Below are 14,931 nucleotides of genomic sequence, written 5' to 3' on the forward strand. Positions count from 1 at the left end.
TTCATAATGCAAGATTTGTAAATAATGTTTGTTCATACTTATACTTTGAAAAACAAGCCCTAATTTTCATGTGTAGGTCAAAATTTGTTAATTCTTAATTGAAAATATTTTAAAGACAGCGAGAACATCTACCTACCAGCACCATCAAACAGAAGAATAAGAGCACCATATTGGGAAAAATTTTGGGGAAGGAATTTTTGGACACTGTCCTCAACAGTCTTGATCAATGATATTCTTATGCATATGTTTGGGGACTTAATACAGTTCTAATTATCTCAATACCCTAAAGTTCCTTTTCTGAAACATACATTTATAAATTTGTACCGAGTTATGAATGACTATACATCTAGACCAATGTTACTCCCTGTTGAACTGAAACATCATTTATTTTCATTACATTTTACTGCTGATGTGAGTTAACCTTCCTATTATGAAACATTACGTTTTATTTCAAATGAGGTGGGGTTATGAAAGCAAGGCACATAGCCTGTTGGAGCAGGAAAATGGAGCGAAACCACAAATCTCATTTAATGTCTAGTATTACTTTCAGTATTTACACCTTATATCATCAATTTTGTAGGTACTACTGTATCTGTTGGTACAATCACCACCACCACCATCATCATCATCATCACCCAGCCACTGAGATTATAGACAAGAACCTTATTATTACATAGTTTTTATATAATGATTTTTCTAGGATGTCTTTATTTTTCATAGCTAAGGAAGTAAAACTTTCAAATAGATAATTTATTTATCTTTACCTGACAAGTTCCTTGTGCATCAAATTGTCCCAGTAGTTCTTTCCCCATGGCATTCATTACATAACGACTATTTCCAACTTTGTGAAATTACTGGTGATTTCCATATCTCAAATATGGAATCTATCTTATATGATGAAGGATCTATGGGGACAATCAGTGCTTTGTTAGTTCTCCCAACTGCTCTCCAAACTATGATACTGTTTCCACTCGGACTCCAATGTCCTCCCTCTACTGCCTCCCTCTGTTTCCCTCCTTAGTAATACATCCCTAGGAAGCAGCCTACCCCAAGGGTTCACTTTAATCCTTCTGTGTACAAATTTCCTCTGCATTATGCTTTCTCATCTGCCCTTGTAAAACATAAGAGACCTGGTTAAGAGCAGCAATCAAATAACCCAAGCTCCAGAGTCCTTGCCAGGTTTCAGCTACTGTTCTACAAGTGCTTACATTTTCAATGAGCTCTATTTTGGTCATGTGATAAGCCCACTAGGGACTATTACAATCATTTTACAGGAGAAGAAAGCTCCACACACAGAAACGGAGTGATTGTGTAAAGGGTGGCTGGGGGGATAACCTACCTAAGAATCGTGTGCTAGCTGCACAATCTACATTTGACACCATGATGCTAAGTCCCTCATTAGATCCTTTCTGATTTTTATGGCCACTACTATGCAGGAGAGAAATCCTTTACTAGTCCTTTACATCACCAAGCGACACTAGTTTTGCGAAATAAAGCATTCGATAATCTTTAGGAGAAAGAATAGACGGAAGGAGACCCATCTGGAGGAAAAGCATCTGACGATGGACTTTAATCAAAGACTTTAACATTGAAGGCGTGATGAATGTTGACAAAGTAGGTATGCTTTTTAAAATTCTGCTGACGCTTTGTTTAAAGAGCACCTACCTATCAGACTGTCTAGAAAGCATTCCCATTTAAATAAATGGGACAGGGGAATAGAATCTTTGTGAAGGACTTTCTATTCTGACATGATGAGTGTGTAGCGTCTGTCACTGACTGGTCATGATGATATGGCGCCATAAAGAAAAAGTCACTTGTGGTTTTCCTTGTGTTACATCAGAGGTGTCTCCAAATCAATCATCTTCCTGCACTACAATGAGCCTGTTTGGCCATCTCACTGGGATAGGCTGACCAAAACCAGATGATTTGAGTTGGAGGGATTATGGGAAGTAGGAAGCCAAGAAGGAGAGAAAAGAGAAATGTCACACAGTGATGTTTGATAACAGATTTGATGATTTGTACCTAGAATACAGGTAGTGCTCACTTAAATGTCTTCTCCTGCCAAGCATGAAGAACTTCAGTCCCCGTAGAACTCTGATTTTTGAGTGGCTAATAATTTATTACTCTCCGTTCATGTCACATTCATTCAGTTAGTATGTAAGCACTTACCAAGTACCTAAGAAGGACAAGCTTCTACCTGTTTAGTACAGACCTTGGAATTAAATTAAAATGACGTCAGTACGAAACTAAAATAAAGAGACATATGTTCTTTACAGAAAATCAAGACTTAAATATTTTGGAGTGAGTTTACCTGGCAATGAAAGCAAACTCATTCTCATTTGATACACCAAATTTGCAAAAACCAATTTGCTCTGGGAAAACATGAGGTTTGAAGTTCAGATCCCTTACACTTTCTCATTGCCAGGAGGCAAAATGACTTTCCAATAATGTCAATGCCCGGTTGGCATATTATCTCACTTAGAATTCAACACATGGAAAGAGGACATTCTTCTGCTGCGTTCTCTTTGGTATTGCAGAGACATCTCCATTCCCTCCAGATCATCACTGGCACTACATTTTTGTCTTTCCACTACCAAACACCAATCCCAGGGAAAATCAATCCCAGTGTTCAAGGATAGTTTGTACAGAACAAGAGTTAATGCAGTAAACATTTAGAGTTATATTTCTGTACAGTTTCTCTATATATTTGATCATGCTGCCAACACATGCCAGTATTATCTTGCCCCAACTCTATAATTGATCAGATTTTTCTTTACAGTCTTTGCAGACCCAGACATATGGAAAAAAGCTATCATAATATCCTGTTTCCATAGAGCTTCCCAAGCGATCAGTCACTTCATGCCATCTTCAGACATTTGCATTCATCAGAAGCAAATGCTTTTTGGCGTATTTCCAAATCACTGATACTATTATCATAATATTTGTATTTAAGCTGATGTTCTGTTTCTGATTATATTTTACTTTATCCTAGTAATATTATATTTTTAAAAACCACAGGATTAAGTGTTATAACCCTATGTAATACTCATCAGACCAGAGTTCTGAGTTCTCAATATTTATGTTTATTTGTTACATTGATGATTTTTTTATTTTGCTGCTTATTATTTATTATAATTATGTTTTGCTGCTTGACTGAGTCTGCCCTAATCCCATGTTCCTTATATTCAGTACAAATTGCATGTCCTATCTATATATACACAGTACCTTGCCTTAAGTATAAAAGGATAGAAAAGACCAACCAACCATCTAACCAACCAACCAATCAAACAAGCAAACCAACCAACAAAAAACAACTCTAGCAGACCCATGGGAAGTGGCCACTCTTCTAGGTTCTCTTTTGTATTGTAGAGGTCTTTCCTTTGAGTCCTATTTCCGTCCTTGATATCTTCTCTTTGAGGCACTGGTAATCCTTTGTTTATTGGTTATTTTATTTGGCTACATTTGAAATGTTATCCTCCTTCCCAGTTTCCCCTCTTCAAACTCCCTATTTTCTCCCCTCCCCCTACTTCTATGAGGGAGCTCCTCCACTCACCCACCTACTCACTCCCCCCTCACCACCCTATCATTTCTCTGGGTCATGGAGTCTCCACAGGACCAAGGTCCCTTCCCATTGATGCCAGATAAGAAAGTCCTCTGCTACATGTGCAGCTGGAGCCATGGGTCCCTCCATGTGTACTCTTTGGTTGGTTGTTTAGTTCTGGGAGCTCTGGGGTGTCTGGTTGGTTGATATTGTTGTTCTTCCTATAGGATTTCAAACTCCTTCAGATCCTTTAGTCTTTCCCCTAAGTCCTCCATTGGCTGTGAACATGCATATCTGTATTTGTCAAATACTCTGGCAGAGACTCTCAGAGGACAGCCATACCAAGCTCCTGTCAGCAGCAAGCAATTTTGGCTTCAGCAATAGTGTCTGAGTTTGGTGTCTATAGCTGGAATGGATCCCTAGATGGATCTAGACTCTCTCTCTTCCCTTCAGTCTTTGCTCCACTCTTTGCCCCTTCTCTTTGCGTTTCCTTCAGATAGGAAACCCTTCTGAGTTAAAATTTTTGAGATGGGTGAGTGACCCCATCCCTCAACCAGTAATCTATTAACTGCTGTGATTCATTGCATTAGAATAGTGGTCCAGATGGCATAATGCTGAGATGTTTATTGTGATCTGAAGCCCATCAGAACCACATTTGTGACATTAGTTAATTTACTAAGAAGAGGAGGAGGAGGAGGAAAGAGGAAGAAGAAGAAGAAGAAGAAGAAGAAGAAGAAGAAGAAGAAGAAGAAGAAGAAGAAGAAGAAGAAGAAGAAGAAGAAGAAGAAGGAGAAGGAGAAGAAGGAGAAGGAGGAGGAGAAGGAGAGGGAGAAGGAGAAGCAGAAGGAGAAGAGGAAGGAGAAGGAGAAGCGGAAGGGGAAGGAGAAGGAGAAGGAGAAGGAGAAGGAGAAGAAGAAGAAGAAGAAGAATAATCCAGGATACCTCTCATTGTGAACCAGAAATTATTTACTTTAGTAACCTTTGCATGATGCTGACTCTTTAAAGTTAAAAAGTCAGTTTGATTTTTGTAATATTTTCTTTCAATTATTTCAAAAGATATGTTCAAATGTTACCAAATACAATATAAGCTAATAAAGAACTCTAGGGAGAAACAATTTGAATATCAAAAATATTTGTCATAGGGCCATACTTGTTTTTAATATGCATTTTTCTCTCAAAAGGCCAGGAATCCTGGGTAGAAGAGAACGTGTCTGCAAACCCTGGACAGTTGCCCTCACCACCACGGCTGTTCTGTTGGCTTTAGCAGTGCTCATCGGTCTCCTTGTTTACTTTTTGGTGTATGGTGAGGCCCAACTTTATTATAATACTTTGGAAACTTAAGGACTCCCTACATATATTGCATATATTTCTAAATTTTAGCCTTTTCTTCGATGCCAAAAATGAAATTTTCCTTTGAATAAATTTGGGGAATAATAAACCTTAATGCAAAATTTATTTCTACTGTTTTTTAATTAATTAATTAATTAATTTATTATTGTATCAGTACACTGTAGCAATCTTCAGGCACACCAGAAGAGGGCATCAGATCTCATTACAGATGGTTGCGAGCCACCATGTGGTTTCTGGGATTTGAACTCAGGACCTTTGGAAGAGCAGTCAGTGCTCTTAACCACTGAACCATCTCTCCAGCCCTTATTTCTGCTATTTAAACCTGATGCTGTTCATGCAATACTATTCTTTGAATAGCACAAGAAGTTCTCAAGATATGATATTTATGGTGCGATGATATATAGTGTAATAGCAAAACTTTATTGTAGTAGAAATTTTCACTTTGCTGTCAACTTACTGTATCATTACTTAACAGTTTAAAGTACAAATTGTCACTTACTATGAATTGACACCTATAATAGGTAGTAATTATGTCAGGACACAGCACACAACCCTGCTGGTTATGAAGATAGGTGATCTTAAAATGATTGGATGGTGAAGAGACTGGCTACAGTTATTGGATATTTAATTTCCTGAAGTGTACCAAATATATGACTATCAGTTTCTTTACTGTTGCTATAATAAAATGCTTTAGAAAGCAGAATATGTTTATTAATAAAAGACGTCGTTTCTGACAGTGACATAGGCTAGTTTTGGTGTCTGCAAGAAGTTCAATCACACGGTGGAATGTAGTTATGAAAGGAGAGCATGTCAGAAGTGAGTAGATCTGAAAAAGAGATCACATGACAAGATGGCATAACATACAGAAGAGGCTGAGTTCCATAGGAGTTAACCTACTCCGTGAGAACTAACCCACTCTGTAAAAGCAATATTAACCTCTGGGCGACCAGCCACAGTCCAGTCCTACTCACTCTTCCACCTGTTAGAGTGTCCATGGCATTCAGGACTATTATATGGAGGACCTAGCTTTCAACATAAAAGTTATCAGAGAAAAAAAATAATCAATCTGCTACTTCCTTGGTTCAAGGGGATTAGTGGAAGTTATCCACCTGCTTTCTCCTTTCAGAAGAGAAGACTCATTACTACCAGGCCTCCTTTTGGATTCCCAGTATTAAATATAGCTCAGATTTGTCCGAAGAGCAGTCAAAATTGCAGATTAACCTGAAACAAAAAATCAACAATGAGGTAAATCTATACTCCGCTATCAGCATCCTTGCTACCCTGAAAGTGTATAAAGGGGGCAAGAAGTAGAGGCAGATGCCTGATATCAACTTCTGCCCTCATCCAAATTCATTTACACATGTACAGGTATCCACATGTAGGCATGCTCTTCTAGACATGTGAATACACATAACACAGCACGCAGGCATGCAAAACAAAGCAAAACAGTGTAGAGAAGACGGTTAGCTTGTAAACAATATGGTGCAAGTCAGACTCCATCTCTGGTACAGACTTTCTTGACGAATTTAACAGTACTATTTGAGGATAGAGTGAACATTTCCTTAAAAGTAAACATGAAGACCAGTAATTAAATTGGACATCGTATATTTCCCATGAGGTTCAACAATCAATAATGCAGACTACTTACATAATATGTAAGTGACGACAAGTGTTTGTACATGTACAAGGATGCACATATAATCGAAGTATAACAGGTTCTCTAGATTTTCTGAACATTTCATAAGTTCATATATATTAGTCTTATTATATAAATGATACATGTACGAATAAAATGTTTTGCACAAAAATCCCTTTAAATAAGTTAGAAAGAACCATGCAGCCATTTGTTTTATTAATAGCTCTCATCTGGCATTCCTCTCAACAGCCTGTTGCGTATGGCATCGTGTGACATTCTATTGAAGAGAATTTCATAAACTAAATGAGATGAGAAACAGCCCTAGCCTCACACGCTTCCTTTCACTCTTTGGTTGTCCCGCTGAGATCTGTGCGCTGCCTGCTCAGACTCGGCTTGGTCAAGGTTAGCATAAGATAAATACATAGGCGAATGCCAGCAGCAAACCACTGAACTGAGAACGGGACCCCCATTGAAGGAATCAGAGAAAGGACTGGAAGAGCTTGAAGGGGCTCGAGACCCCATATGAACAACAATGCCAACCAACCAGAGCATCCAGGGACTAAGCCACTACCCAAAGACTATACATGGACTGACCCTGGGCTCCAACCTCATAGGTAGCAATGAATAGCCTAGTAAGAGCACCAGTGGAAGGGAAAGCCCTGGGTCCTGCCAAGACTGAACCCTCAGTGAAGGTGATTGTTGGGGGGAGGGTGGTAATGGGGGGGAGGATGGGGAGGGGAACACCCATATAGAAGGGGAGGGGAGGGGGAGGGGTTAGGGGGATGTTGGCCCAGAAACCAGGAAGGGGAATAACAATCAAAATATAAATAAGAAATACTCAAGTTAATAAAGATTAAAAAAAGAACTTAGATACCTAATACATGCCATATTATAAGTACTTTGCAAGTGTTTGTCATAAATGATGTCACCTGCAGGAAAAAAAAAGGTTAACATAAGATAAGTTTTTCCTTCTGACAAGCCAGTCCCATGAGTCAATGACAATAAATGGGCTTGCCAAAGCCATCAACCTGTCGCTATTGCTCCTGCTTTGGTAAGAAGTAAGTTCTAGAATCATTCGCCACTGCTGAAGGACTCCGCATCAGAATGACAAATGACACACTGTAGCAGTCATAGACGTATTTTATCCTAAGTAAATATTTTGTACATTTCTCTTCATAAGTAATTAAGTTTGGAGAAGTGCCTAACAGTGTATGCATCCTCCTCACAACCCATTCTCCAATGGATCAAAACTTCATCTGAAACTGTTCCACCAAAACTTAAAAATTGATCTTTGCAGCACTCAGAGTTTAAAAATGTTGGTTGCTGAGTGCATAGGTGTCCATGGCAACCTTACACAGACAGGCTCTGGGCCTCCAGCTCCTGCTTTTGAAATGTCTGCCTCAGTTCAACTCTGCACTAATCACCTTCAAACACATGGGAAGTTTTTCCAATTATAGGAATGATTACATGACAATAAGATTATGTTCAAATGAGCTTCTTCGAAATTATTATAAACAAATGTTATGGGTTTTTTTTTTGTATTTTGTATCACAAGGGGTTTGAAGTATTTTGAAATGTATAAAATTAATATTTAACTACATTCTCTTTTTTATTTTTCAGATAGATGTGATATTTCAAAGATCCAGTTTAAAGCATCATTATGTCAAATCTCAAGTTGTCATCTTCCGGTAACTAAGTTCACATGATGAAAAGGCCAATTTGTACTATCTAGTTATTCTTTACCCATTCTCTCTGCAGCCAGGATCTAAAGACCTTACATACAGCACAGGAAAACTAGCACCGTCTTTTCACACTGCAATTGTTCCTACACAGACTAGAGTGGGGGAGTTAGTTGAATAATCATGAACTGTATTCTTCTCCTCATTCTCTCTAAACTTCTACATTTCACATGGAGATTTCATCAGTCCTAATTACATCTGTTTATCTTGCTTGCTTTTTAGTAAACATCTGCTAGGAATATTTAAACACAATAATATATATATATATATATTCTTTTTTCCACATGATTATGATCAAGTGTTACAAGCATAGGGTAATCTAAGTCTTAACATATGTGTGATATATAAGGGGAAATTCATGACAATAAACTCTATGAAATATGTGTTTTATTTTCTTAGGGATACAAGTAATAGTTAAGTACTAATAATATGGTATTAATAATAATTACTGGGCCGTTGCCTCACTTTGGTGCCTTTCTTTTCCAGGCCCAGTAATGATGGTGTGAAAGCAGACATACTGATTAAATTTCAGATTCCCCGTAAGAATGCGGGTACTTTGAGAAGTCAAGCTGATAGCATTTTGAATAAGAAGTTGCAGTCCTCCCAGAGCTTCTTGAAGAGAGACATTTCCTTACCTTACCTTAGAGGCAAGACCACTTTTTTCTTCTCTCAATAGTTAACACTTTTTAAGAATCTTCTGTCTACAGAGAAAGCTTTTTGATGTCACTATAAAACAAATCCATTTTTATTCTAGGTCTCTGAGTCACTGGATAGTGCACAAATTGTCATGAAATTCACACCAAAGATTAGCTTCCCTGGGTTGGCATGAAAATAATCACAGAAACTGTCTGATTACCCAGATATGAAAATATTTTCTGTTATTAAATCAAACTTTAGCAACATCATTTCAGTTATATAACAATGAGTGTGGTATTTAAAACCACCTAGCCTCCACTATCGATCTTTCCTTTTACAACAGACTATTCTTCCATGGCTACAGGAAATGTCCCTGCTCTACCCAATAACCCATAAACAGGGCACTCAGCACTGGGCAGGGAGTGCGGTTCTGCCAAGTGATTGATTTTCTGTTCTGTGAAGTAACTCAGACCCTTGAAAGTGAGCAAGATACAAAAGGGGTCTTTTAAAAGTCAATTTGAGATTCATCCTGCTCTCATTAATATTTATTTTCTCTAAGATTCTTTTATGTGATAAGATTTTTACTTTTATTGCATTTGGAGTTTTCTCATTTTATTTGAGCCTATACAGTTTGAACCTACACAAATTTGAACCCTTGTCTTTCACAAATTTGAGGAGTTTTCAACCATTCTGTTTCAATGCTCTTTTTTAGACCCACAGTTATTTCCCTCACTTTTAAAAATTCACAAGCAGCAGTGCTCTGTATGGTATCCCATACACACGGGAGGCTTTGCTCATTTGGATAGTTTTACTCTCTTCTTCAAGCTGAATGGTTCTGCTCTGGTCCTCGGGTTCACTGATGTGGTTCCCACCATCTGCACAAAGACATCAGCAAGCCAGTTCCTCTGTTCCCACTGCTGCTATTATTCTCATAGCTTGCCTATTCGCCTGTTAATTGCAATCATTTTCAGTGATCTTTTCCTCTGTGACTATATTTATTCATTCTACTGATTTGTGATCTTTTCTATTTTTCATTTATTACATTTGATGGCAGCAGCTCTTCAAAACTCTACGTCGGCTATTTCTAGAGTGATAGCTCTTCCCAAAATAGCACTGGTTGATTGTGTCCTCATTCAAATGATAGATTTCCTATTCTGTTTTGTTTCATTTTGTACGGAAGCTTGTGTATCCCAAACAGTGTATGCTAGGAGAATCTTGGTCCTATTGATGTTTTCTTCTCTGGCACAAGTCAACCTATTTAAGGCGGGAGTCTGGATTTATCATCTACTTTCATTATTTCAATGGCAGTTCCGTCTTTTAGATTCGTGAGATGCCATTCTGTTTTCTTTTAAATTAATTATTTATTTACATTCCAGACCTTGCCTCTCCTCCTGGTCCCTCAGCTCACAGTTCTTCATCCCTTTGCCTCAGAGAAAATGCCCCCCACTCCCAAGCATCTCCCTTCCCCCAGGGCATCAGGTCTCTACAGGATTTGGCACATCCTCTCCAACTGAGGCCAGACAAGGCAGTTTTCTGCTACATTTGTGCCTGGAGCTTCAGATCACCCACTGTATGCTCTTTGGTTGGTGGCTTAGGCTCTGGGAGCTCCCAGGGGTCTGAGTTATTGAGACTCTTGGTCTTCCTTTGGGGTTGCCATCCCTTTCAGCTCATTCAGTCCTTCCCCTAACTCTTTCACACGGGTCCCCAATTTCAGACCAATGGTTGGCTGTAATTATATACATCTGTCTCAGTTAGATGCTTGTAGAGCCTCTCAGAGGACAGCCATGCTAGGCTCCTGTCTGTAAGCACAACATGGCATCAGTAGAGTGTCAGGGTTTGTAGAATGTGCTTCCCTAGACTGCTCTGTGTGATAGATCTCTGTCTGTGTACCTGGGCCTCCTCATGCCACTGAGTAGAATCAGATGTCTAAAGATGTCTTCATAGATGTTTTGGTTTGTCCACTAGTTCTTTCGTTACAACATGGGAACCGGGATGGTCAAGGGTTTCCTACTGTCACTGCTTCTGGAGATGTGGACTTCCAGGCTTGGATTTTGCAGTAGATGTCTGGGTAGATCTGAATTGTCCTTCCCATTTCCTAGTACGTCGTATATACTTTTCCTGGGATTGATTAAACTTGAGAGTTATGCATCGACAGACCTTTCCAGTCCCTAGTCTATGAAAAGAAACTTTATGAAGCACAGCACTTATCCTTTCTCAAATTCTGAAGTCATTTTATCGTCTTTACACCTTCCAGAGTTCTCTTACTGTAAGAAATAATGTTAGTATCAGGTCTCTTATATAAAATGCCACAGTATTGCCATACAATGTATGCAGATGTCCCCGTGCATTTTGTGTGTGTGGTGGGGAGGGGATGGGGCCATAAATCAAACCCAAGACCTTGAGATACTAGGCAAACTACTGACCAATTTCCCCAATCCCTTTCATGAACTTTAAATAAACTAGAGAATTTTTATAATACCTAATATAGAATGAGTTATATGTAAGCATGTGGTATACAATATTGTTTAGGGAATATGATGGGAAGATACATAGTGTCAGATTTAGTGTTTACAAATATTTCTGAATGCGAGTTAGTTGAACCCACAGATCAGAATCCACAAATACAGTGTAGACTGCAGCTCGTTGCATTTATAGAAGAAAAGAAGAAAAGAGTCTGCAAATCTTGGTCCGGAATTGAAGCAGTACAACATTTTTATCAGGCAAGAAAAGTACATCTATTCAGTCATGCCCTGTCTGAAGCCAGGAGACACGTCATGCCCTAGGAGAGACAAAAGCCTAACAGAAGGCTTTCTAAAGATAGCCCATCATTTTGGATGGCTGCCATGGATAAACTAAAATTGATAGGCTTTTAGAGAGTTCATCTCAGAATTGATTCTTGTTAAATTTCTTTCCCATTATTATTAAATAGCATAATGATCCCTGGGAATTAGCCAATCTTTTTGGGCTGATGTTCTGTAGATCAATGAAGATGTACTCTCTTATAGTAATGCTATGTAGACAAATAATTTCCTAATACCTAATAATGATTTTATAGAACTCTTAAATACTAGTAATTACTGAGACTTTTATAGCAAAGTGGCAATTAGGGCTCTGTAAACCTTCATGTGTCATGAACTAATTGCACTAGGATAGAAAGCAGGTTTCGAAATGAATTCATGATCAGGGAAAACATTCTTTTAAGGCTAGTTGTAAAACCAATATATGATAACTAAAGGTCATAACGGCATATGAGCAATTTATTGTAGGTATAAGGACAAAAGACAAAATGTTGTCTGGTTTATCTATGAGAAATGTAATACTAATGAAACAGAAGGCAGATGATTTGCCTCTTGGCAAAACCATGCTAAGAAAAGCCATAAGAAAATTTTATTATTGACAGAACCTAATCCTAAAGATTTTCTATAATTAACTTTTTTTCGTACTTTTTATTGGATATTTTCTTTATCTACATTTCAAATGTTATCCCCCTTCCTAGTTTCCCCTCCAGAAACCCCCTATCCCATCCCTCCACCCCACTCCCTCCCACTTCCCCATCCTGGCATTCCCCTATACTGGGGCATCTAGCCTTCATAGGACCAAGTATGCCCGACAAGGCCATCCTCTGCTACATATGAAGCTGGAGGCATGGGTCGCTCCATGTGTTCTCTTTGGTTGGTGGTTTAGTCCCTGGAAGTTCTGGGGGGTCTGGTTAGTTGATATTGTTGTTCTTCCTATAAGGTTGTAAACCCCCTCAGCTACCTCAGTCCTTTCTTTAACTCCTCGATTAGGGACCCCATTCTCAGTTCAATGGTTGGCTGCAAGCATCCGCCTCTGTATTTGTCAGGCTCTGGCAGAACCTCCCAGGTGACAGCTATAACAGGCTTCTGTCAGCATGCATCTGCTGGCATCCCCAATAGTGACTGGGTTTGCTGACTGCACATGGGATGGATCTCCACATGTGGCAGTCTCTGGATGGCCTTTCCTTCAGTCTCTACTCCACACTTTATCTCCATTTTTCCTCTTGTGAGTATTTTTGTTCCCCCTTCTAAGAAGCACTGAAGCATCCACACTTTGGTCTTTCTTCTTGAACTTCATGTTGTCTGTGAATTGTATCTTGGATGTTCGGAGCTTTTGGGCTAATATGCACTTATCAGTGAGTGCATATCATGTGTGTTCTTTTGTGACTGGGTTACCTCACTCAGAATATTTTCTAGTTCCATCCATTTGCCTAAGAAGTTAATGAAGTCATTGCTTTCAATAGCTGAGTAATACTCCATTGTGTAGATGTACCATATCTTCTGTATCCATTCCTTTGTTGAAGGACATCTGGGTTCCTTTCAGCTTCTATTATAAATAAGGCTGCTATGAACATAGTGGAGCATGTGTCCTTGTTATAGGTTGGAGCATCTTTTGGGTATATGCCCAGGAGAGGTATAGCTGGGTCCTCAAGTAGTACTATGTCCAATTTTCTGAGGAACCTCCAGACTGATTCCCAGAGTGGTTGTACCAGTCTGTAATCCCACCAACAATGGAGGAATGTTCCTCTTTCTCCACATCCTTGCCAGCATCTGCTGTCACCTGAGTTTTTGATCTTAGCTATTCTGACTGATGTGAGGTGGAATCTCAGGGTTGTTTTGATTTGCATTTCCCTGATGACTAAGGCTGTTGAACATTTCTTTAGGTGTTTCATGACCATTCAATACTCTTCAGCCAACTTTTTAATGGTGATTCCAACTCAATGTTGCTCGAGTCTGACCTATATTAAAGGCCTGACACTGAAATGTTAGGCTAGTTTTCACCTGAGGATACTTGACTCTGATTCTCACTGCATATGCTGGCATAACAAGCAATACAAGTGATTTTGGGAGACAGACACAGCTTATACCAATTTCTATTTTGATTTATGAATAAAAAACGATAGCATGTTGAATGGAAGTATCTGACACAATAGAAAAAAATCTGTGGCCAAATTCTAGAGACTTTGGAGATGATTTGAACACCTTTAATATATAATACCAAGCAAGTGAGGCCAGAAGTAAAGACTTACAGGAGTATATATTATAGGGCATTATCTTAAATTTAACTTCTACTTCAGTGAATGTATTCAGATACATAAAATGACATTAATCTTTCAGGCAATTATTGTCTGTCAATGCCAAGAATTCATATTCTTTGTACTTGTGCAAGAATCTTTCTGAAATTCATGTGTAGTCAGAAACTTGTTAATATTTCTCCTCCTCTTTTTTGAGTTATACTATTGTTCTTATATTGAGGTCCCCAATTAGTATACTTTTCCCCAATCTGAGAATGTCATGTCCTGTAGGCACTGTATTTTAAATGTAACAGTTATGTTATTGAGAAATGACCTTGACTTTATTGTTTTTCCAGAAATGAATGCAGCACAAGCAGAACATATTCTAAATAGCAGTAAGTCCAGGAATGTCACTGATATGTTATTAAATCAAAAAAAAATCAAACTCATAACTCTTTGGCCTTTCCCTGTATAAATGTATCCTATTTCTCAAATACCTACAATATTTTCAAGTTCTCAATACAGCTAACTTTTAATCAATGAAAAATTACTAATAGAAAAGTTTTTGTGGATTCTATGGTAATATCTTCTCTTTTAGTAGTAAGATTCACTGATGGCTTTTTAAAAACACTTCCTTGAATTTTTCCAGTTTATTTGATTGATTTTAAAATATAAATATTTGCATATATTTAAATGAAACTCACCATAATACTGAAAATAATATTTATTTATTGGATTTTGAAATATTATGTTTGAAATTTGTCTGCAATAAATGTCAATTATCAATACAGTAACCTGTTACGTATAACAGGACTCAGAAAATGTAAAGAACTAATTTTAAGGAATGTAAAAAAATAAAGTAACTAATTAAAAATAAAAACCTAATTTCAAAAAGAAAAATTCCTTTAGGCAGTTTTAAAGCACTAAATAAGATGATACCTAACTTCTTATTGATGACTTAATTACAAGAATATACATCTTCAATCAACTTTAATAT

General features: G+C 38.1%; 2 protein-coding genes across 3 annotated transcripts in view; both read left to right on the plus strand.

Annotated features, from left to right (window-relative positions):
* The window catches only part of Abca13 (ATP binding cassette subfamily A member 13), a 564,237-nt gene that overhangs the window by 277,845 nt on the left and 271,461 nt on the right, over positions 1-14,931 (plus strand). The gene's annotated exons all lie outside the window — the stretch shown is intronic.
* LOC116912347 (transmembrane protease serine 11G) overlaps positions 1-14,931 on the plus strand; it is a 39,072-nt gene that overhangs the window by 16,107 nt on the left and 8,034 nt on the right. The window contains exons 2-6 of one of the 2 annotated variants that reach the window (XM_032916399.1): positions 4,723-4,844; positions 6,018-6,136; positions 8,148-8,215; positions 8,753-8,913; positions 14,291-14,329. In XM_032916399.1, coding sequence (XP_032772290.1) covers positions 4,723-4,844; positions 6,018-6,136; positions 8,148-8,215; positions 8,753-8,913; positions 14,291-14,329 — 509 coding nt within the window. The remainder of the gene's footprint in view (positions 1-4,722; positions 4,845-6,017; positions 6,137-8,147; positions 8,216-8,752; positions 8,914-14,290; positions 14,330-14,931) is intronic. The other variant, XM_032916400.1, reaches the window with a different exon arrangement.

This window comes from Rattus rattus, chromosome 11 (assembly GCF_011064425.1).
Source record: "Rattus rattus isolate New Zealand chromosome 11, Rrattus_CSIRO_v1, whole genome shotgun sequence".
Taxonomy (NCBI): Eukaryota; Metazoa; Chordata; class Mammalia; order Rodentia; family Muridae; genus Rattus; species Rattus rattus.